The 22,276-nt window shown below is 38.0% G+C and overlaps 1 protein-coding gene across 9 annotated transcripts in view; it reads left to right on the top strand.

The window, feature by feature from the left end:
* NSD1 (nuclear receptor binding SET domain protein 1) overlaps positions 1–22,276 on the top strand; it is a 144,567-nt gene that overhangs the window by 65,107 nt on the left and 57,184 nt on the right. For all 9 annotated transcript variants that reach the window (XM_047858512.1, XM_047858477.1, XM_047858486.1 and 6 more), the window contains 2 exons: positions 5,425–5,597; positions 7,903–10,474. In XM_047858512.1, coding sequence (XP_047714468.1) covers positions 5,425–5,597; positions 7,903–10,474 — 2,745 coding nt within the window. The remainder of the gene's footprint in view (positions 1–5,424; positions 5,598–7,902; positions 10,475–22,276) is intronic.

Here is a 22,276-nt window from a genome sequence, read left to right as displayed (position 1 = left end):
TTTGGTATGTGGTACTGGTGACTAGTATGTTTTACAAAGGAAGATGTGATTGATTTGGTTGAACTTTGCCTGGAGAGCAAATAAAATGTCCATTAGGTGTAAGGGGGTTGGAGATCAGTGATGTTTTTGGCGTTATGTTGTGGCTGAAGTTAGATTAGACTGGAAATGGAGACAAAGGTAGAGAAGTGGAGATGCGACAGGTAGAAAGATATATGGGGTCCAGAAGAATTGCTAAAAGTGGGGATGATCATGTTAGTAGTGCTGATGAGAAGAGTCCTGGAGATAAAGGGTATTGACAGGAGTTGTAAGGGATCAAAGACAGGATCATAACAGGATTTCGGGAAAAGGAAGAGGTAGATGGGAGTCGTATCACAGTGAGAAATTGGCCTCGGTGGGAGGAGAGGTAGCATCCTTAACACTAGGGGAGGGCAAGGGTGCAGTGACTGGAGCTTTGGTGTAGTATACTTGAGGATTCCTGTCCAGCCTGTTTCTCGTGAGTCAAGAATGTGATCACACCAGAGAGCAAGTGCCATTACTGACTGGAAAATACCATGTTTTATTTTTGCACTATAAAAAGGTTAAAACTCTTAAATTCAAGACAGCTTCCTATTGACAAAATGACAAAACATGTTAAAATGGATCTGTTTAACCTTACAGCTAGTTATCTCATGATACGTCTTCCGCCCCCCCCCCCCCCTTTTTTTTGGTAATTTTTACTTTTGTTTTCATTTCCCTATATTTATGGCCAGCTGTAGTCAGCCAAGTTCTGGAATCCTAATTATTACTCTTAGTAGTTAACGCTCCATTTTTCTTTGAACATGCTCTTTTTTTTATTTTTTATTTTTTGCTTGTCTCCTTCATAACACATCAACTGGTGGAATCACCTGTCTTGCCATTGACGCTGCCTAGTAATAGGACATTTTGGATAGACTGCTGTCAAAGTTACCTGTTTCCCACCACACTGAAACTATGACCAGTATTAATGTCTGGCTGTTTTGTAGTGGTATAATTTCCCCTTCCTACCTTTTATTTTGAATATTTCAAACCTATAGACAAATTGAAGAATAGCACAATGAACACCCATATACACTTTACTTGGGCTCAACAGTTACTACTTTGTATCACTTTTTAGTTGATACCAGTGAAAAATTAAAAATTGTACTTCAGTGTTCATATTATTGTGCTCATTCATGTTTATTGTTTTCTTAGCAAAGCCAAATGTTTCAAATGGTATTAGAAAACCCCACATTTTTTTTTATAACGTTTATTTATTTTTGGGACAGAGAGAGACAGAGCATGAACGGGGGAGGGGCAGAGAGAGAGGGAAACACAGAACCAGAAACAGGCTCCAGGCTCTGAGCCGTCAGCCCAAAGCCCGACGAGGGGCTCGAACTCACGGACCGTGAGATCGTGACCTGGCTGAAGTCGGACGCTTAACCGGCTGCGCCACCCAGGCGCCCCAACCCACATTTTTTTTTAAAGCTTTTTTATTTATTTTGAGGGAGAGAGTGAGTGAGAGAGAGAATGAGCAGGAGAGGGGCAGAGAGATGGAGAAACAAAATCCTATGCAGGCTCTGCACTGTCAGCTTAGAGCCTGACACAGGGCTCAACTCATGAACCCATGAGATCATGACGTAAGCTGAAATCTGGAGTTGGTCGCTTAACCGGCTAAGTCACCCAGGTGCCCCAGAAAACCCAAATTTTTATAAAATCACTTTTAGAAGTCATTGTTTACTTATATATATACAGTGCATATGATTAAAAAAGTCAAGTGGTTAATTTTGTAAGCCTTGTTTAGAAAACAGTCTGCTCTTTCTATACCCTCTCTTTAAGCTTTAACTGTCAGCTGGATCTTTTGAAAGTTAATTTCTGTATCTCAAAGTTCCTTCTGGATTACTTTTTACTTCTCACTATAGAAGTTGTGGATTAATCATTTTAATCCTTGCTTTGGGCCTTAACCTCTCACCAACCTCCAGCATCCTGCTATCTTACCTGTTATAATTTTGGTTAGGAATTTAGTGTTATCATGTTAACAGTATACACAGCTTAGCCATGTAATGTCCTGTGCTTACTTTGCCCTCACAACCTTTTGATTTTTCTGCAGTTATGTGTGTGTGTGTGTGTGTGTGTGTGTGTGTGTGTGTGTGTTGGTGACGGAGAGGGTTCTTAGTCTTTTATATATTTATTATGAATTCATAGTAAAACTCTCCTAGTTTTAATTTTTTCCACGTGATCTGATGATACATTGGTTGTCATTTTCATCATCTTTTGGAAACCTCACCTAGAGCCTTAGGCTGTTGACCCTTGAACAACAGAGATTTGAAATGTTTGGGTCCTTATGTAATCTTTTACACACAGATGTTTTTCAGTAAATATACTATAGTACTGTAAATTTATTTTGTCTTCCTTATGGATTTTCTCTCTCTTTTAATGTTTATTTATTTTGAAGGAGAGAGTGGGGGAGGGGCAGAGACAGAGGGGGAGAGAGAGAATCCTAAGCAGGCTAAGCACTGTCAGCATAGAGTTTAATGTGGGGCTCCATCCCATGAACTGTGAGATCATGACCTGAGCCAAAACCAAGAGCCGATGCTTAACTGACTGAGCCACTCAGGTGCCCGATGATCTCTACTTTTTCTTTTTTTTAAATGTTTATTCATTTTTGAGAGAGAGAGCGTGAGTGGGGGAGGAGCAGAGAGAGAGAGAGAGACAGACAGACAGACAGAATCCCAGCTGTCATTACAGAGCCCGACATGGGGCTTGAACTCACAGACCACGAGATCATGATCTGAGCCGAAGTCAAATGGTCAACTGAGCCACTCAGGGGCCCCTGATCTCTGCTTTTTTAAAAAGTGAATGTTTATGGTATTGCAATTCTCATGTTCTTTTACCATAATCTGTTTGTATATCTCTTAACCCACCAGGCCCTGAGTTTTCTTTTTTTGTCCTCTTTACAGTTCTGGCACATTATAATGTGTTGTTTGAATTTACTTGTTTATATGGGAGAATTATTTACTTGTCAATTGACTTTCTGAACTTATATGTAGGTACATATATGTCTTACCAATTTTTAAAAATATTTTTTAATATTTATTTATTTTTGAAAGAGAGAGACACACAGAGCATGAGCAGGGGAGGAGCAGAGAGAGAGGGATACACAGAATCCGAAGCAGGCTCCAGGCTCTGAGCTGTCAGCACAGAGCCCATTGCAGGTCTCCAACTCATTAACTGCGAGGTTGTGACCTGAGCCAAAGTCAGATGCTTAACCGACTGAGCCACCCAGGCACCTAGTATCTTACCAGTTTTTTATTTTTTTTTTTATTTTATGTTATTTTACGTTATTTTTAAAAATGTTTATTTATTTTTGAGAGAGAGCGCATGAGTGAGCACGAGTGGGGAAAGGGCAGAGAGAGAGACAGAATCCAAAGCAGGCTCCAGGCTCTAGGCTCTGAGCTGCCAGCAGAGCCCCAAGCAGGGCTTGAACTCACAGACAACGAGATCTTAACCTGAGCCAAAGTCGGATGTTCAACCGACTAAGCCACCCAGGTGCCCCTCTTACCAGGTTTTTAAAAATGTTGTTTTAGAGAGGGGGAGAGAGAGAGAGAGAGAGAGAGAGAGAGAGAGAGAGCGCGAGAGCGCGCGTGCGCGTGAGAGAGCACAAGTGGGGGAGGGGCAGAGAGGGGGAAACAATCTGAAGCAGACCCCAGGCTCTGAGCTGTCAGCACAGAGCCCGATGTGGGGCTCGAACCCATGAACTCATGAATGTGGGGCTGAGCTTAACCAGCTGAGCCACCCAGGCACCCCTATATCTTACCAATTTTAATCCCCCTTTATAGGTGGTTTCTATTCAAAGGATTTAAGTAGGTAGAGACTATAAGGAGTTTAACCTTTTTCATAGAATTGTTTTTGAAATGGACTAAAAAACAAAATTTGACCATGTAATTTTTTTATTAAGCTATATTTTTATAGAAACGCAGGCACTGCAACTAAAGTTTATGAGAGCTCATAGGTACTCTTCATTCTTTGGTTATGTAGCTTTGAAATTAGCATTTATAAAAAAGTTGCCATTGAAATTTACTTGACATTTTGGCTCTTCCAGTTACTATGGAGACCTTAGTTTTGTTCTAAAGTTCAGTTTATAAATTTCCTCTCCCTTTCTTTCTTCTTTCCTTTTTCCTTTTATTCTCTTTTTGTTTTTCCTTTCTTCTTCTCTTCTCGCTCCTTCTCCCTGTTTGTTCTTTCTTTTTCCTTCCTTCCTTCCTTCCTTCCTTCCTTCCTTCCTTCCTTCTCTATTCTGAAGGAAGTAGGCTTTTCCTTATTTTTTATTGAAAGAGAGGTTTGTATTTCTTGTGTTTTAAAAAATGGTTAAGGGAATTAGTTGTGAGTTCCTGTATAAATGAATTTGTATATTAGATGATTTCCTTTTCTAAAAAGAGACAAATCATTACACCTTGTATAGTCCTGGTATATTTCTTTTGTGAGATTTTGTACTGCTATGAAAAATGCCAAAATGCTAAGTATGGATGGAAGATACATATACTAGGTAAATTTGCTTATAATCTTTTCTGAACAAGATCTGTATTTTTGTTGTTGTTAATTGTATGCTTAGAATTTTGGACAACTAAGAAACTAGAATAAACTAGAAACTAGAATAACTGGATATATTTTTATTTTTATTGCTCTTGGCTTTTTTTTTTTTAATTTCAGTATTTTGAAGTATCAAGTTCTGCTTTCTCTGTAAAGCCAGTGTTTCACTCTGAATTTGCCTTCTCTGAAGTTATTTACTTACTGTGTCTATAAAATGGGGATTGTACTACTTATTTCTTAGAGTTGGTTGTTGTGAGGACTAAGACTCTGTGCAAAGTACCTAGTGTAAATGAGTGCCTGGTCAAGAGTACCCATTCCATAAATGTTAGCATATCATATGTGGCATAGTGTTGAAGAATTTTTTTTTCCCCTCCATTATATTTTAGCAAAGTGTTTTAAAGTTTGTTTGGTGGTTAATTCTTACTAACTATTTTATTTCTGGTGCTGAGTCTTATTAAATGCCCTTTGTATTTTCTGGTAACAAGGGTATAAGACTTTTATAGATTGTTGGTAGTGGGAACTTGGTTCCTATATTAATTTGTTCTATGATTAACAACTAATCGATCTCTCACAGGTTTGGAATATATAGTATATCAGCTGACCAAACTATTGAAGTTCTTTCAGAAACTCTTGGGCATTTTCTTGCCACATGAATTGAAATATTTAAAATTTTCCTTCTTTCTGACCTATCTTAGAGTTGATTGTCCTATAGGTTTTTAACACTTTTTCTTCTTCTTTTTTTAAAATAGAGATTTCTTTGGCAATAATTGTATGGCGCTTCTCTTGATGATTAACAGTCATCTTTTTAAAGTAATGACACTGGTTCTTATCTTTATCTAGTTTCAAACCGGAGGCCCTATCGACAGTACTACGTGGAGGCTTTTGGGGACCCTTCAGAGAGAGCCTGGGTGGCTGGAAAAGCAATCGTCATGTTTGAAGGCAGACATCAATTTGAAGAGCTACCTGTTCTTAGGAGAAGAGGAAAGCAGAAAGAAAAAGGATATAGGCATAAGGTAAAAAAAAAAAAAAAAAAAAAAGCCTCTCAAACTGTCTTTTTTGTGGTGGGCAGGGAGAAGGCAAGGAAGAAGTATTATATTTTGAAATATAAGTTCTTTCCTTTGGTAATCGGATATTTGTGAGAAAATAGCTGAAAGCAATAATTTTTGCAGGCATGAAATAGGGCTAGCCTTCCAAATATTTATACTTTATTTTTTTGAGAAAGGATTTCAGATAACTGTTACCATGTCACTTAGATGTGACAGTATAAAGTAACATGACCAGTCTTCTTTGTTCATATCTTTTGTAAGAAGAACATGGTCATTGAGATGAAATACTCTACTTCTCACTCTCTGGATTAATTATTTCTCTTTAAAATGAGAAATGTAAAGCTGCAAACATTTTTCTTTGTTGTCTTGGGTTTATTTGTTTTTGGTTAGTCACCTGGTACTCCTCAGTCCCTATCACCTATTTCATCCATCCCCCAGCTCACCTCCCTTTTGGTAATCATCAGTTTGTTCTCTATAGTTTAAAGAGTCTGTTTCTTTTTGTCTCTCTTTCTCATTTTACCCCTTTGCTCTTTTGTTTCTTAAATTCCACATGAGTGAAATCTTAGGGGATTTGTCTCTCTGACTGACTTATTTCACTTAGCGTTACACTCTAGCTCCATCCATGGTGTTGCATATGCTGTTTTTTGTTTTTTGTATGTGGTTGTTGACACTTAAGGTTGCATTTTCATAATCAGTTTTCTTTTTTTTTTAATTTTTTAATGTTTGTTTATTTTCGAGAGAGGGAGAGTGCAAGCAGTGGAGGAGCATAGAGAGAGGGAGACAGAGGAACTGAAGCGGGCACTGTGCTGACGGTAGAGAGCCCACTGTGGGGCTCGAACCCACAAGCCATGAGATCATGACCTTAGCCAAAGTCCGATGCTTAACCGACTTGAGCTACCCAGGGTCCCCCCCACCCCCCCACCCCCCCACTCCCCGGTAATATTTTAATAAAGAGCATTGTTTTTTTTCCATTTGCTTGATGATTTGTGTTAACGTTGGCTGAATAAAATTTGGTTTATTTCTTTTACTATTCCTTTATTGTCAGTCCTAGAAGGTGAAATAGTTCACTAGGGCTTTCAGGTTTTGGAAAGTTGATTAATTCTTATCACAGTCATGAGAATTAATGAATGTGTACTTGAGTGTAAAATAAACTAGATGGTCAGCTCATTGCTTTATAAGAGGAGGCTACTTATCCAGTGACTTGAATTTTTACATGCTCAGTGAAACACCCCTTTTACAAGTATTAAAGTATAGTTAGCTGATAACTGGAACCTTGCCTAATATCTCTTGTATAAAGCCAAGGAGGTAAGTAAATGTTTGAAAAAATAGGTGTATTGCATGGAGCATCAGTGTCTCCATGTTGTGAGGAATCAAGAAAGGAACATCTGTAATACCCAAGGTTTTTTGTTGTCTCTGGGCTACATGATTAAGCCTAGGAGACTGCTTGGTTATAATTCAGATTTTATGTAACATGTGTAGAACAATCAGATACATCACCAGAAATAAAAGGGCTTAGTGATAACCAGAAGTTCAAATTTAGGGTTCCTAGGGTGGATCTGACCTCATTTCACCTTTCTTTGTTTTTCCATGTTCATCTTCTTTAGCCTTTTGCTTTTTCTTTTATACAACTGAGCAAGTGCTTGACCTTCATAAGTCAGGAAGAAAATAAATCCTTATTTTAAAGTGTGGAGGGGTAGGTAGGAAGAGTCTGATTATTCCTTGATTTAGTAATGTCATGTGCATGAGTAATGCAATCCTGGTTAATGATCCACTCTTTTATTCTTTATTTTATGGGAGAGTGGAGGGTGTATAGGATTAATCTTTCCTCTAACGATAGATCTTAATGGTAGAAGTAGTTTTGAGGAGTCCCCCCATTTGTTAGGCTTTGGGTGAGCAATGGGTGCTAACCACCTGGCTAGTACCATAAAAGTGTCTTGGTTCACCTGGGTGGCTCAGTCGCTTAAGCATCCGACTCTTGATTTGGGGTCAGATATGATCCCACTGTTAGTGGGTTTGAGCCCTGCATTGGGCTCTGCACTGGCAGCACAGACCCTGCTTGTGATTCTCTCTCTCTCCCTCTCTTTGCCCTTCCTCTGCTTGCTTTCTCTCTCGAAATACATAAATGAATATTAAAAATTTTTTTTTCAAAAAGTGCCTTGAAGAAATTATAAGGCTTGAAAAAGCTTATTTGGGAGGTCTTCACTGATAATCTCCCTGTTCCCTTTCGCATTTTTTTTGATAAGTTACAATCTTTTTCTCCTTTAAATTTAAGGTTCCTCAGAAAATTTTGAGTAAATGGGAAGCCAGTGTTGGTCTTGCTGAACAGTATGATGTTCCCAAAGGGTCGAAGAACCGAAGATGTGTCACCAGTTCAATCAAGTTGGACAGTGAGGAGGACATGCCATTTGAGGACTGTACAAATGATCCTGAATCAGAACATGACCTGTTACTTAATGGCTGCTTGAAATCTCTGGCTTTTGACTCAGAACATTCTGCAGATGAGAAGGAAAAGCCTTGTGCTAAGTCTCGAGCCAGAAAGAGTTCTGATAATCCAAAAAGGACTAGTATGAAAAAGGGCCACATACAATTTGAAGCACATAAGGAAGAACGAAGGGGAAAGATTCCAGAGAACCTTGGCCTAAACTTTATTTCTGGGGATGTATCTGATAAGCAGGCCTCTAATGAACTTTCCAGGATAGCAAACAGCCTCACAGGGTCCAGCACTGCCCCAGGAAATTTCCTGTTTTCTTCTTGTGCAAAAAACACTGCAAAGAAAGAATTTGAGACTTCAAATTGTGACTCTTTACTGGGCTTGTCTGAGGGTGCCTTGATCTCTAAACATTCTGGGGAAAAGAAAAAACTCCAAAGAGGTTTGGTGTGTAGTTCGAAAGTACAGCTCTGTTATATTGGAGCAGGTGATGAAGAAAAGCGCAGTGATTCCATTAGTATCTGTACCACTTCTGATGATGGAAGCAGTGATCTGGATCCCATAGATCATAGTTCAGAATCTGATAACAGTGTCCTTGAAATTACAGATGCTTTTGATAGAACAGAGAACATTTTATCTGTGCAGAAAAATGAAAAGGTAAAGTATACTAGGTATCCTGCCACAAACACTAAGGTAAAAGCAAAGCAGAAGTCCCTCATTACTAATTCACATACAGACCACTTAATGGATTGTACTAAGACAGGAGAGCCTGGAACTGAGACATCTCAGGTTAATCTCTCTGATCTTAAAGTGTCTACTCTTATCCGCAAACCCCAATCAGAGTTTAGAAATGATGGTTTCTCTCCAAAATTCAACACACCATCAAGCATTTCCAGTGAGAATTCCCTAATAAAAGGTGGGGCTACAAGTCAAGCTCTGTTACATTCAAAAAGCAAACAGCCCAAGATCCGAAGTATAAAGTGCAAACATAAAGAAAATCCAGTTGTAGTGGAATCTCCAGTTACAAATGAGGACTGCAGTTTGAAATGCTGCTCTTCTGATACTAAAGGCTCTCCTTTGGCCAGCATTTCCAAAAGTGGGAAAGTGGATGGGCTAAAACTACTGAGCAACATGCATGAGAAAACCAGGGATTCAAATGACATAGAAACAGCAGTGGTGAAACATGTTCTGTCAGAGTTGAAGGAACTCTCTTATAGATCCTTAAGTGAAGATGTCAGTGACTCTGGAACATCAAAGCCATCAAAACCATTACTCTTTTCTCCTGCCTCTGGTCAGAATCATATACCTATTGAACCAGACTACAAATTCAGTACATTATTAATGATGTTGAAAGATATGCATGATAGTAAGACCAAGGAGCAACGCTTAATGACTGCTCAAAACTTGGTTTCCTATCGGAGTCCTGGTCTTGGGGACTGTTCTACCAGTAGTCCTGTAGCTGCTTCTAAGGCCTTGGTTTCAGGAAGCTCCACTCACAATTCAGAAAAAAATGGAGATGGCACTCAGAACCCAGTCCGTCCTAGCCCTAGTGGGGGTGACTCTGCACTGTCTGGGGAGTTGTCTGTATCTGTCCCCAGCTTAGTGTCTGACAGAAGAGACCTCCCTGCTTCTGGTAAAAGTCGTTCAAACTGTGTTACTAGGCGCAACTGTGGGCGATCAAAACCTTCATCTAAATTGCGAGATAGTTTTTCATCCCAGATGGGAAAGAACACATTAAACCGTAAAGCCTTAAAGACAGAGCGCAAAAGAAAACTGAACCGACTTCCAGCTGTGACTCTTGAGACTGCACTGCAGGGAGACAGACCAAGTGGGGGTTCAGAGAATGGCTGCTCAAGAGGTGGACTAGAAGACCCTGGTAAAGAAGAACCCCTTCAGTTAATGGGTCATTTAACAAGTGAAGACAGTGCCCATTTTTCCAGTGTTAATTTTGATGACAAAGTCAACCAGTCTAACCCTGATAAAATTCCTGAAAAAGGCCCCTCTTTTGAAAACAGAAAAGGCCCAGAGTTGGATACTGAAGTGAACAGTGAGAATGATGAACCCAATGGTGTAAATCAAGCGGTGCCTAAAAAGCGGTGGCAGCGTTTAAACCAAAGGCGCACTAAACCTCGTAAGCGCACTAACAGATTTAGGGAGAAAGAAAACTCTGAGGGTGCCTTTGGGGTTTTGCTTCCAGCTGACCCGGTAAAGAAGGGGGATGAGTTCCCAGAGCATAGACCCCCTACTTCAACAAACATACTAGAAGATGCCCTGGCAGATCCAAATCATGCTAGCTGCTTAGATTCAGTTGGGCCACGGTTGAATGTTTGTGATAAATCCAGTGCCAGCATTGAGGAAATGGAAAAAGAGCCAGGAATTCCCAGTTTGACTCCCCAGCCTGAGCTCCCTGAACCAGGTAAGGATTCATGAGTATGATAAAGGGCTAGAGGAAGTGGTGGTAATGTTACCCTCCTGAAGGTGGTTTGTTTTGATGAAAGGAGGAAGGGTAGATTGGGAAGAAAAACTTACCATGTGAAGTGAAGGGAGGGCTTTTTGTAGAAGGTCCTGAATTTTTACGACCAGGTTTCCATATACTTTCAGAAATTATGTATTAACCAGAGCTCTTTTTTTTTCTTTTTTTACTTTTGCTTTGAGACTAAAGAAATGTCTTTAAAAAGACATTTCCTGTCTTTTTAAATCTATGAACTTTTGGAGACTCAGTCTGGCATTTTAGGTAATTGAGAGGCTCTGAGCCTAAAATTTAAACATAGTTGTTAGTTTAGAGAAAGTGAATACATTTTATTGAATGATAGGCTTTCTTTACTACAATTTAAGGAAGGTCTACTACATATTATGTAGACAGAAGGGGACATGTGCTTTTAGGAAAAAGAAAGTATTCTGTAGTACTTACTCGAAGGCCTTAAGATGTCTTAACTTCCCTTCTGTAATGAGATTTGAGAACAACAAGAAAACTGAAGTACTAGGGTATCTTAACCTTAGCAGAAGAAAAATGGTCTTTTAAAATATTAATATGCAATATTATACACTATAGTTATTGAAGATAACACTGACTATCCTTAAACATAAAATTCTCAAAGTTGTTTTATCACAGTAGATTCTGTTTTCTGACAGTTTTATTGAGATATAATTCACATACCTTGAGATATCCCATCATTTTAAAGTTTACTTCAGGGGTTTTTAGTATATTCACAGACTTGTGCAGTTGTCAATACAATCAGTTTTGGAATATTTGTATCACCCAGAAATAAATACTGTACCCTTTATTAATTTCCTTTCATTTCTCCCCAATCTGTAGATTTGCCTGTTCTGTACATTTCTTTTTTTTTTTTTTAACTTTGATGCTGACTGTTATTTTTTTATTTTTATTTTTGTAATATAATTTATTGTCAAGTTAGCTAATACACAGTGTATAAATTGTCCTCTTGGTTTTGGGAGTACGTTCCTGTGATTCATCGTTTACGTACAACACCCAGTTCTCATCTCAGCAAGTGCCCTCTTCAATGCCCATCACCCATTTTCCCCTCTCCCCTGTCCCCTCATCAACCCTCAATTTGTTCTCTGTATTTAAGAGTCTCATGGGTTTGCCTCCCTCTCTGTTTGAAACTATTTTTCCCCCTTCCCTTCGGTCTTCTGTTAAGTTTCTTGGAAGTTCCACATATGAGTTAAAACATATGATACCTGTCTTTCTCTGACTGATTTCATTTTACGTAATACTCTCCAGTTCCATCCATGTTGTTGCAAATAGCAGGATTTCATTCTTTCTCATTGTCAAATAGTATTCCATTGTATGTATAAACCACATCTTCTTTTTTTTTTTTTTTTTCAACGTTTATTTATTTTTGGGACAGAGAGAGACAGAGCATGAATGGGGGAGGGGCAGAGAGAGAGGGAGACACAGAATCGGAAACAGGCTCCAGGCTCCGAGCCATCAGCCCAGAGCCCGACGCGGGGCTCGAACTCACGGACCGCGAGATCGTGACCTGGCTGAAGTCGGACGCTTAACCGACTGCGCCACCCAGGCGCCCCATAAACCACATCTTCTTTATCCATTCATCAGTTGATGGACATTTGGGCTCTTTCCATGATTTGGCTATTGTTGAAAGTGCTGGTATAAAATTGGGGTATCCCTATGAATCAGCACTCTTGTGTCCTTTGGATAAATTCCTAGTAGTGCTGTTGCTGGGTCGTAGGGTAGTTCTATTTTTAATTTTTGAGGAAACTCCACACTGTTTTCCAGAGCAGCTGCACCAGTTTGCATTCCCACCAACAGTGCAAGAGGGTTCCCCTTTCTCTACATCCTCGCTAACATCTGTTGTTTCCTGAGTTGTTCATTTTAGCCACTCTACCAGTGTGAGGTGGTATCTCAGTGTGGTTTTGATTTGTATTTCTCTGATGGTGAGCGATGTTGAACTTCTTTTCATGTGTCTGTTAGCCATCTGGATGTCTTCTTTGGAAAAGTGTCTGTTCATGTCTTCAGCCCATTTCTTCACTGAATTACTTGTTTTTCAGGTGCTGAGTTTGATAAGTTCTTTATAGATTTTGGATGCTAACCCTTTATCTGATATGTCATTTGCAAATATCTTCTCCCATTCCGTCAGTTGCCTTTTAGTTTTCTTGATTGTTTCCTTTGCAGAAGCTTTTTGTCTTGATGAGGTCCCAGTAATTCTTTTTGCTTTTATTTCCCTTGCCATCAGAGACGTGTTGAGTAGGAAGTTCCTGTGACAGGTCAAAGAGGTTGTTGCCTATTTTCTCCTCCAGGGTTTTGATGGTTTCCTGTCTCACATTTAGGTCTTTCATCCATTTTAAGTTTATTTTTGTGTATGCTTTAAGAAAGTGGTCCAGTTTCATTCTTCTGCATGTTGCTGTCCAGTTCTCCCAGCACCATTTGCTAAAGAGACTGTCTTTTTTCCACTGGATACTCTTTCCTGCTTTGTCATTAGTTGGCCATACATTTGTGGGTCCAATTCTGGGTTCTCTATTCTATTCCATTGGTATATATGTGTTTGGTTTTGTGCCAATACCATACTTTCTTGATGATTACAGCTTTGTAGTAGAGGCTAAACTCTAGGATTGTGATGCCTCCTGCTTTGATTTTCTTTTTCAACATTACTTTGTCTTCTCAGGGTCTTTTGTGGTTCCATATAAATTTTAGGATTGTTTGTTCTAGCTTTGAGAAGAATGCCGGTGCAATTTTGTTTGGGATTGCATTGAATGTGTAGATTGTGTTGGGTAGTATTGAGATTTTAACAATATTTGTTCTTCCAATCCATGAACCATGGAATGTTTTTCTATTTCTTTGTGTCTTTTTCAATTTCTTTCATAAGTTTTCTATAGTTTTCAGCATACAGATTTTTTATCTTTGGTTAGGTTTATTCCTAGGTATTTTATGGTTTTGGTGCAATTGTAAATGGGATCGGTTTCTTGATTTCTCTTTCTTTTGCTTGATTGTTGGTGTATAGAAATGCAACCAATTTCTGTACAGTGATTTTTGTATCCTGTGACTTTGCTGAGTTCATGTGTCAGTTCTAGCAGCTTTTTGGTGGAGTCTTTCGGGTTTTCCATGTAGAGTATCCTGTCATCTGCAAAAAGTGAAAGTTAGACTTCTTCTTTGCCAATTTGGATGCCCTATTTCATTTTGTTGTCTGATTGCTAAGTCTAGGACTTCCAACACTATGTTAAACAACAGTGGTGAGAGTGGACATCCTGTCGTGTTCCTGACCTCAGGGGCAAAGCTCTCAGTTTCTCCCGGTTGAGGATGAGATTAGCTGTGGGCTTTTCATATATGGCTTTTATGATGTTAAGGTATGTTCCTTCTATCCTGACTTCTTGAAGGTTTTTATTAAGAAAGGATGCTGTATTTTGTCAAATGGCTTTTTCTGCATATATTGACAGGATCATATGGTTCTTATCGTTTCTTCTATTAATGTGATGTATCACATTGATTGACTTGCAAATATTGAAACAGCTCTGCAGCCCAGGAATGAATCCCACTTAATCATGGTGAATAATTCTTTTAATATACTGTTGAATTTGGTCTGCTAATATCTTGTTGAGAATTTTTGCATCCATGTTTGTCAGGGATATTGGCCTGCAATTCTCCCTTTTAGTGGGGTCTCTGCTTTGGGAATCAAGGTAATGCTAGCTCCATAGAATGACTCCAGAAGTGTTCCTTCCAGTTCTGTTTTTTGGAACAGCTTGAGAAGGATAGGTATTAACTCTGCTTTAAATGTCTGGTAGAGAGGCGCCTGGGTGGCTTAGTCAGTTAAACGTCCGACTTTGGCTCAGGTCATGGTCTCGCAGTCTGTGAGTTCGAGCCCTGCGTTGGGCTCTGTGCTGACAGCTGAGAGCTTGGAGCCTGTTTCAGATTCTGTGTCTCCCTCTCTCTCTGACCCTCCCCCATTCATGCTCTGTCTCTCTCTGTCTCAAAAATAAATAAACGTTAAAAAATTAAAAAAAAAAAAATGTCTGGTAGAATTCCCCTGGGAAGGCATCTGGCCCAGGACTCTTATTTGTTGGGAGATTCTTGATAACTGATTCAATTTCTTCACTGGTTACTGGTCTGTTCAGAATTTCTGTTTCTTCCTGTTTGAGTTTTGGTAGTATGTGGGTATCTAGGAAGTTGTCCATTTCTTCCAGGTTGTCCAGTTTGTTGGCATATAATTTTTCATAGTATTTTCTAATGATTGTATGTCTGTGGTGTTGGTTGTGATCTCTCCTCTTTTATTCGTGATTTTATTTATTTGGGTCATCTTTTTGAGTAGTCTGACTAGGAGTTTATCAGTTTTGTTTATTTTTTTCAAAAAACCAGCTCTTAGATTCATTGATCTGTTCTGTTTGTTTTTTTTGTGTGTGTGTGGTTGTTTTGTTTTTTGATTCTGTATTGTTTATTGCTGCTGTAATCTTTATTATTTCTCTCCTGCTGGCTTTGGGGTTTCTTTGTGTTCTACTTCTATTTCCTTTAGGTGTGCGATTAGGTTTTGTATTTGGGATTTTTCTTGTTTCTTGAGATAGTCCTGGATTGCAATGTATTTTCCCCTTAGGACTGCCTTTGCTGCATCCCAAAGTGTTTGGACTATTGTGTTTTCATTTTCATTTGCTTCCATATATTTTTAAATTTCTTCTTTAATTGCCTGTTTGACCCTTCATTCTTTAGTAGGATGTTCTTTAACCTCCATGCATTTGGAGGCTTTCCAAATTTTTTCTTGTGGTTGATTTCAAGTTTCATGGCATTGTGATCTGAAAATATGCATGGTATGATCTTAATTCTTTTATATTTATTGAGGGCTGCTTTGTGACCCAGTATGTGATGTATCTTGGAGAATGTTCCATGTGCACTGGAGAAGAATGTGTATTCTGATGCTTTAGGAAGAAAATACTAAATATATCTGTCAAGTCCATCTGGCCCAGTGTATCATTTAGGGCCATTGTTTCTTTACTGATTTTCTGTCTAGATGATCTGTCCATTGTTGTAAGTGGAGTATTAAAGTCCCCTGCAAGTACCACATTATTACCAATAAGATTGTTTATGTTTGTGATTGTTTTATATATTTGGGTGTTCCTGAATTTTGTGCATAGACATTTATACCTGTGTCTTGGAGAATGTTCCATGTGCACTTGAGAAGAATGTATATTCTGCTGTTTTTGGATGAAAAGTTCTGAATATATCTGTCAAGTTCATCTGATCCAGTTATCATTCAAGGCCATTGTTTCTTCTGTGCATTTCATGTCAATAGAATCATACAATATGTGGTACTTTGGTGTTTGGTTCTTTTGGTTAAAATATAGTAATGGGTTATTGTTATTGTAAAAAATACATAGATTTAACTTTTGAACAAGTGCCATATATACATTACAGTATTAAGTGTATGCACATTGTTGTACAACAGATCTCTAGAACTTTTTCATCTTTCATGTCTGAAGCTATACTCCTTGAACAGCAACTCCCCGTTTTTCCCCTTTTTCCCCCATCCCCTGGCAACCACTATTCTCTTTCTGTTTTTAGGAGTTGGATTACTTTAGATACCTCCTATAAATGGAATCATGTAGTATTTCTCTTTTTGAGATTGGATTATTTCACTTAGCATAATGTCTTCAAGATTCATTCATAATCTAGCACATGACGTGATTCCCATCTTTATTGAGGCTGAATAATAGTTCATTGTATGTACATAACATGTATTTTTTTAATCTATTCATCTATCAGTGGACATTTGAGATTGGACATTTAAGTTCTTCCATAACTTGACTGTCATGAATAAGGCTGCATTGAACATGGATGTGCAAATACTATCTCTTTGAGATCACATTTTCAATTCTTTTAAATACATGCCAGAATTGGAATGGATCATAGAATTCTATTTTTAATATTTTGAGGAAACTATACTGTTTTCCATAGTGGCTGTACCATATTATAATCCTACCAACAGTACACAGTGCACTAGTGTCCCAATTTCCTCACATCCTCAGTACTTGTTACTTATTTTTTAATGGTGGCCATCCTAACAGGGGTAAGTTGATGTCTCCTAGTTTTGATTTGCATCTCCTTGATGATTAGTGATACTGAGCATCTTTTCATATGCTTATTGGCTATTTGTATATCTTTGAAGAAATGTCTCTCCAAGTCCATTACCCATTTTTGAGTTGGGTTGTTCTTTTGTTAACTGATTTGTTTAATCTGGGTGATCACCCCTTATTTGATATATGGTTTGCAAATATTTTCTTTCATTTTGTAGGTTGTATTTCCATTGTGTTAGTTGTTTCCTTTGCTGTGCAGAAAATTGTAGAAAAAAGTTTCATGTAGTCAAATTTGTTTTTGGTTTTGTTGTCTGTGCTTTTGATGTCCTATCAAAGAAAAAATTGCTCATTTCATTTATTAATTGAATCTATTTCCTTTTCTTCTGGAGTTTCATAGTTTCAGATCTTAGATTTAGGTTTTTGATATAATTTTGAGTTAATTTTTGTATGTAGTGCATGATAAAGATCCATCTTTCTTTTTTGCATGTGAATACCCACTTTTCCCAGCACCATTTATTTATGTATTTATTTAAAAAAAATTTTTTTTAACGTTTATGTACTTTTGAGACAGAGAGAGACAGAGCATGAATGGGGGAGGTCAGAGAGAGAGAGGGAGACACAGAATCTGAAACAGGTTCCAGGCTCTGAGCTGTCAGCACAGAGCCCGACGCGGGGCTCGAACTCACGAACCGTGAGATCATGACTTGAGCCACAGTCGGACGCTTAACTGACTGAGCCACCCAGGCGCCCCTCCCAGCACCATTTATTGATGAGACTATCCTTTCCTCGTTGTGTAGTCTTAATATACTGGCCAAAAAGAATTTGACCTTACACCTAAGGGTTTATTTCTGTGCTCTCCTTTCTGTTCCAGTCACCTATATGTCTGTCTTTATGGGAATATCATATCGTAATGTAGCTTTGTAATATATTTAGAAAACAGGATGTGTTTGTTCTTTTCCATAATTGTTGGCTATTATGGGGTCCTTTAAGATTCCATGTGCATTTTCGGATTTTATTTTCTGCTTTTGCAAAAAATGCCTTTGGGGTTTTGGTAGCAATTGCAGTTAGTCTGAAGATCACTCTTGGGTAGTGTGAACATTTTGACAATATTAAATCTCCCAGTTCATGAATGTGGGAATCTTTCCATTTGTCTTTAATTTCAGCAGTGTTTGTAATCATCTGTGCATACGTTTTTCATGTCCTTGGTTAAATTTATTCATAAATATTTTATTCTATTTCATGCTATTGTAAATGGGATTGATTTCTTAATTTGCTTTTTGAATTGTTCATTATTAGTGTTTAGAAATGCAACTGATTTTAAAAGTTGATTTTTGTATACTGCACCTTTATGCAATTGTTTATTCTTAACTGGTAATTTTTTTTATTTTTTGGTGGAATCTTTAGTATTCATGTAAGATCATGTCACCTGTGAACAGAGACCATTTTACTGTTTTCTTACCAATTTGGATGTTTTTTATTTCTAATTCTTGCCTAGTTGCTCTTGTTTGGACTTCAGTATTGTGTTAAGTAGAAGTGGCAAGAGTGGTCATCCTAGCCTTGTTGCTGCTCTTAGAGAAAAAGCTTTCAGTTTCTATGATAGAATATCATGTTATGGTATTTTCATATATGAAATATATGCTATTTTCTCTCTCTCTCACACACACACACACAGCCCCCACACGGATTTACATATGTGACTACCTAGTTTGTTGAATGTTTTTCTAAGGAACAAGTATTGGGAGGAGTGTCCGACTCACTCAAGGTCATGAGTTCAAGCCCCATGTTCGGCCTAGAGCTTACTTTAAAAAAAAAAGAAGAAAAGGTAGCCCTTTCTGCATCAGTTGAGATGGTCATGTGATTTTCATTTGGTTAATGTCTTTATTACTTTTTTTAAAAATATGTTGAACCATCCTTCTATCCCAGGGGTGAATCCCACTTGGTCATGGTGTGTAATCCTTTCAGTGTGCTCTGTTGAATTCAGTTTGCTAATGTTTGTGAGAATTTTTGCAGCAGTGTTCATAAGGAATATTGGTTAAATTTTTCTTTTTTTAATTTCTAAGTATATTTGTCTGGCTTTGGCATTAGAGTAATGCTCACTTCATAAAATGAATTTGGAAATATTCTCTCCTCAGTGTTTTGGAAGAGTTTGAGAAATTTTGGCATTAATTCTTTTTTATTTTTATTTTTATTTTTATTTTTAGTTATTTGAAGAGAGAGCAAGGGACAGGCAGAGAGAAGGGGAGTGGATGGAGGATCCAAAGTGACCACTGTGCTGACAGCAGAGAGCCCAGTGCAGGGCTCAAACCCATGAACTGCAATATCATGACCTGACCCAAAGTTGGATGCTTAACTGATCCACTCAGGCACCCTGGCGTTAATTCTTTTTTTTTAATTTCTTTTTTTTAAATGTTTATGCTTTGAGAGGGAGAGACAGAGTACGAATGGGGGAGGAGCAGAAAGAGAGGGAGACAAAGAATCTGATGTAGGTTCCAGGCTCTGAGCTGTCAGCACAGAGACTGACTGGGGCTGGAACTCAAGAACTGCAAGATCCTGACCTGAGCCAAAGTCAGACACTCAACCCACTGAGCCACCCAGGCGTGCCCTCCCTCAACGTAGTTTTTAAATTACAGTTATTTTTTATGGTCATTTGTGTTTTATTTATTTTTAAATGTTTATTTTTGAGAGAGAGCATGAGCTGGGAATGAGCAGAGAGAGAGGGGATCTGAAGCAGCCACTGTGCTGATAGCAGAGAGTCCAATGTGGGGCTTGAACTCATAAACCGTTAGATCATGATCTGAGCTGGAGTCAGATTCTTACCCAACTGAGCCACCCAGACTCCCTGATATATATATATATATCTGTTTTGTTTTTACCATGTCAGTACCACAAAGTCTTAACTTGACCTGTTTTTGTAGTAATTATTGTAGTTTTGAAATTGGAAAGTGTGTCCTCCAACTTTGTCAATTTTCAGGATTGTTTGACTTTTCTGGATCTTGTGCATTTCCATTGTAATTCTCAGACCAGCATGTTAATTTCTGCAAAAAAGCCAGCCAGGATTTTGATAAGAATTGTGCTGGATTTGTAGATTAGTTTCGGCAGTGTTGCCATTGTTAAGTTTTCTAAACTATGAACCACAAGACAGTTTTCTGTGTCTAATTCTTGTGGTTCTTTTGTTTAATTTATTCTTAAATATTTTATTGTTTTTTTAATTTTATTTTTTGATGCTCTTACAAATGAGATATGAAAATGATCATTCTTGGGTTGTTCATTACAAGTATACAGAAATACATTTGATTTTTGTATATTGATTTTGCATGTTGCAACCTTGCTGAACTCATTTTTTAGTTCTAATTTATTTTATTTTGAATTCCTTAGGATTTTCTATGCACATGATCATGTCATCAACTAATATACTTTTACTTCATCCTTTCTCATCTGGTTATTTATTTATTTATGTATTTATGTATGTATGTATGTATGTATTTATTTATTTATTTATTTTCCTCTTGACTTATTGCCCTAGCTAGAGCCTCTAGTGCAGTGTTAAGCATAAGTGGAGTGAACAGGCACTCTTGTCTAGTTCCTGATCTTAGGGCAAAGATACCCAATTTTTCACTATTAACTATGATGTTAGCTATGACTTTGATAGATGACCTTTCAAGTTGAGAAAGTTGCCTTTTATTCCTGGTTTGTTAGGTGGTTTTTCTGTGTCTGTTAGGATGATCATTCCTTTTTATGCCCTTTATTCTGTTAAACATGATGTACTAATTGCTTGACTTTTTTTTTTTAATAATTTATTTTTCATAATTTACATCAATTGCTTGATTTTCTTATGGGAGCTACAAATCCACAGGAGCACCAGTCACAGCTTCTCAAGGACTTATTTTCCCTCCTGCTCCCCTTCTACTTCTTGCCAAGGTACCTTTCCTTGTGGTCTCCTGGAGGCTGGGACATGGTGTTCTTTTGCTTTACTGTAACTCTGAGGATAGAGTTATTTGGGGCCCTAGTTTATTCTCTCTCAAACTTCTGCCTCGTATGCTTTAGCTGGATCTCAAAGTCTTCAGGACCTAATCCATTTCATTGCTTTATTTCTCTAGTTATTACTTGTAATTTTTGGTTTGTAGCTCATTACAATCTTGTCAGTGCTTTGCTGCTTTTAAAGTAGTTTTAAAAACATTTTGTAGCATTTTTATTTGTTTTCAACAGGAGGTTGGGCTCAGTAACTTTATTATTATGAAGGAATGTGTGGACTTTTGCCTTTTTCCCCCCCTTCCTTTATCTCTTTTGCCTCTGAGGTTTCCGAACTAGGAAAGTAGGTGTATGACAAGGGTTAATAATATGTAGTGAGGAGTGATGTTGCTCTTAGTACTTACTGTAATGTAGTTCTTTAGGAAAAGAACTGTAATTCAGTTTTTGTTTTTTTTTAGTTTATTTATTTTGAGAAAGAGAGCACGAGGTACAATTTATACACCATAAGGTTCATACGTTTTAAGTGCATAAGTAAGTGATTTTTAGTAAATTTATTGAGTTGTGCAACCATCCCTATAAATCAGTTTTAGAACATTTGTTCTACCCAGTGAGAGTCCTCCATCCCATTTATAGCTAGTTCATTTGTACTCCTAGCCCCAGCAACCACTGATTGTACCCCCAAACCCCCACCATTTGCCTCTTCTGGACGTTTCATATTAATGGAATCATATAGTATGTGATCTTTTGTGTTTTGCTCTTTTCATTTAGCATAATATTTTTTGGTTATCCATATTGTAGCATATATCAATATTTTGTTTGTTTAAAGTTTATTTATTTTTGAGAGACAGAGCACAAGCAGGGGAGGGGCAGAGAGAAGGAGACACAGAATCAGAAGCAGGCTGCAGGCTCCAAGCTTTCAGCACAGAGCCTGATGCAGGGCTTGAATTCATGAACCACGAGACCGTGACTTGAGCCAAATTTGGACGCTTAACCAACTGAGCCACTCAGGCACCCCTCAATATTTTGGTTTTTATTGCTGAATAGTATTCCAGGGTATAGGTACACCACATTTTACTTATCCACATTTTATTTGTCTTTTCTTCAGTTTGTGAAAATTTGGGGTTGATTTAACTTTATGGATATTTCATTATTTTAGCTGGTATATATACACTCTGTATCAAAAAAGACATTGCTAGGCTTGTCCTGTATGAGCAGTGTGTCTCCATTCTTTACAACAGGTCCTGGCTCTGTGCTAGGAATTGATATGTAGTTGCCAAGAAACTTAATTATGATCATACTTTGGCTCCTCAGTTTCATATTTGCTCTGTGCCATGTATTGAGATTTGCATGATTTATTCCTCTCTCCATTAGCTTTTGTAATTTTCTGCCTTTTAATATTTACCTTTAGTATCCAGAAGGTCATATTCCTCTTTTACTCTTGATATTCTTTATGTTGGTTTGGCAAGTCATTTCCTTTTGGTCATTTGTAGAAGAGTTGGATATGGTGAGTTATTTCTCCAGGTGCTTTCAGCTCAACTGTGGTTTTGTGGGATGAGCAATCTAGGTGAGAACATAAGTGGGAGTAGGGGGTTGTGGTGGCAGGTGTAGTTGAGGAGGACAAGAAGCAAGCTCAGGAACAGAAGTTCAGGAAGCATCTTAGGTTTTAAGTCATTCAGTTGTGTTCAGGCTGTTTTTATTTACAGGGTGTTAACTC

This window comes from Prionailurus viverrinus, chromosome A1 (genome assembly GCF_022837055.1).
Source record: "Prionailurus viverrinus isolate Anna chromosome A1, UM_Priviv_1.0, whole genome shotgun sequence".
Lineage (NCBI taxonomy): Eukaryota > Metazoa > Chordata > Mammalia > Carnivora > Felidae > Prionailurus > Prionailurus viverrinus.
The sequence above is the reverse complement of the archived record's forward strand: the minus strand, read 5'-3'. Positions and strand labels throughout refer to the sequence as shown.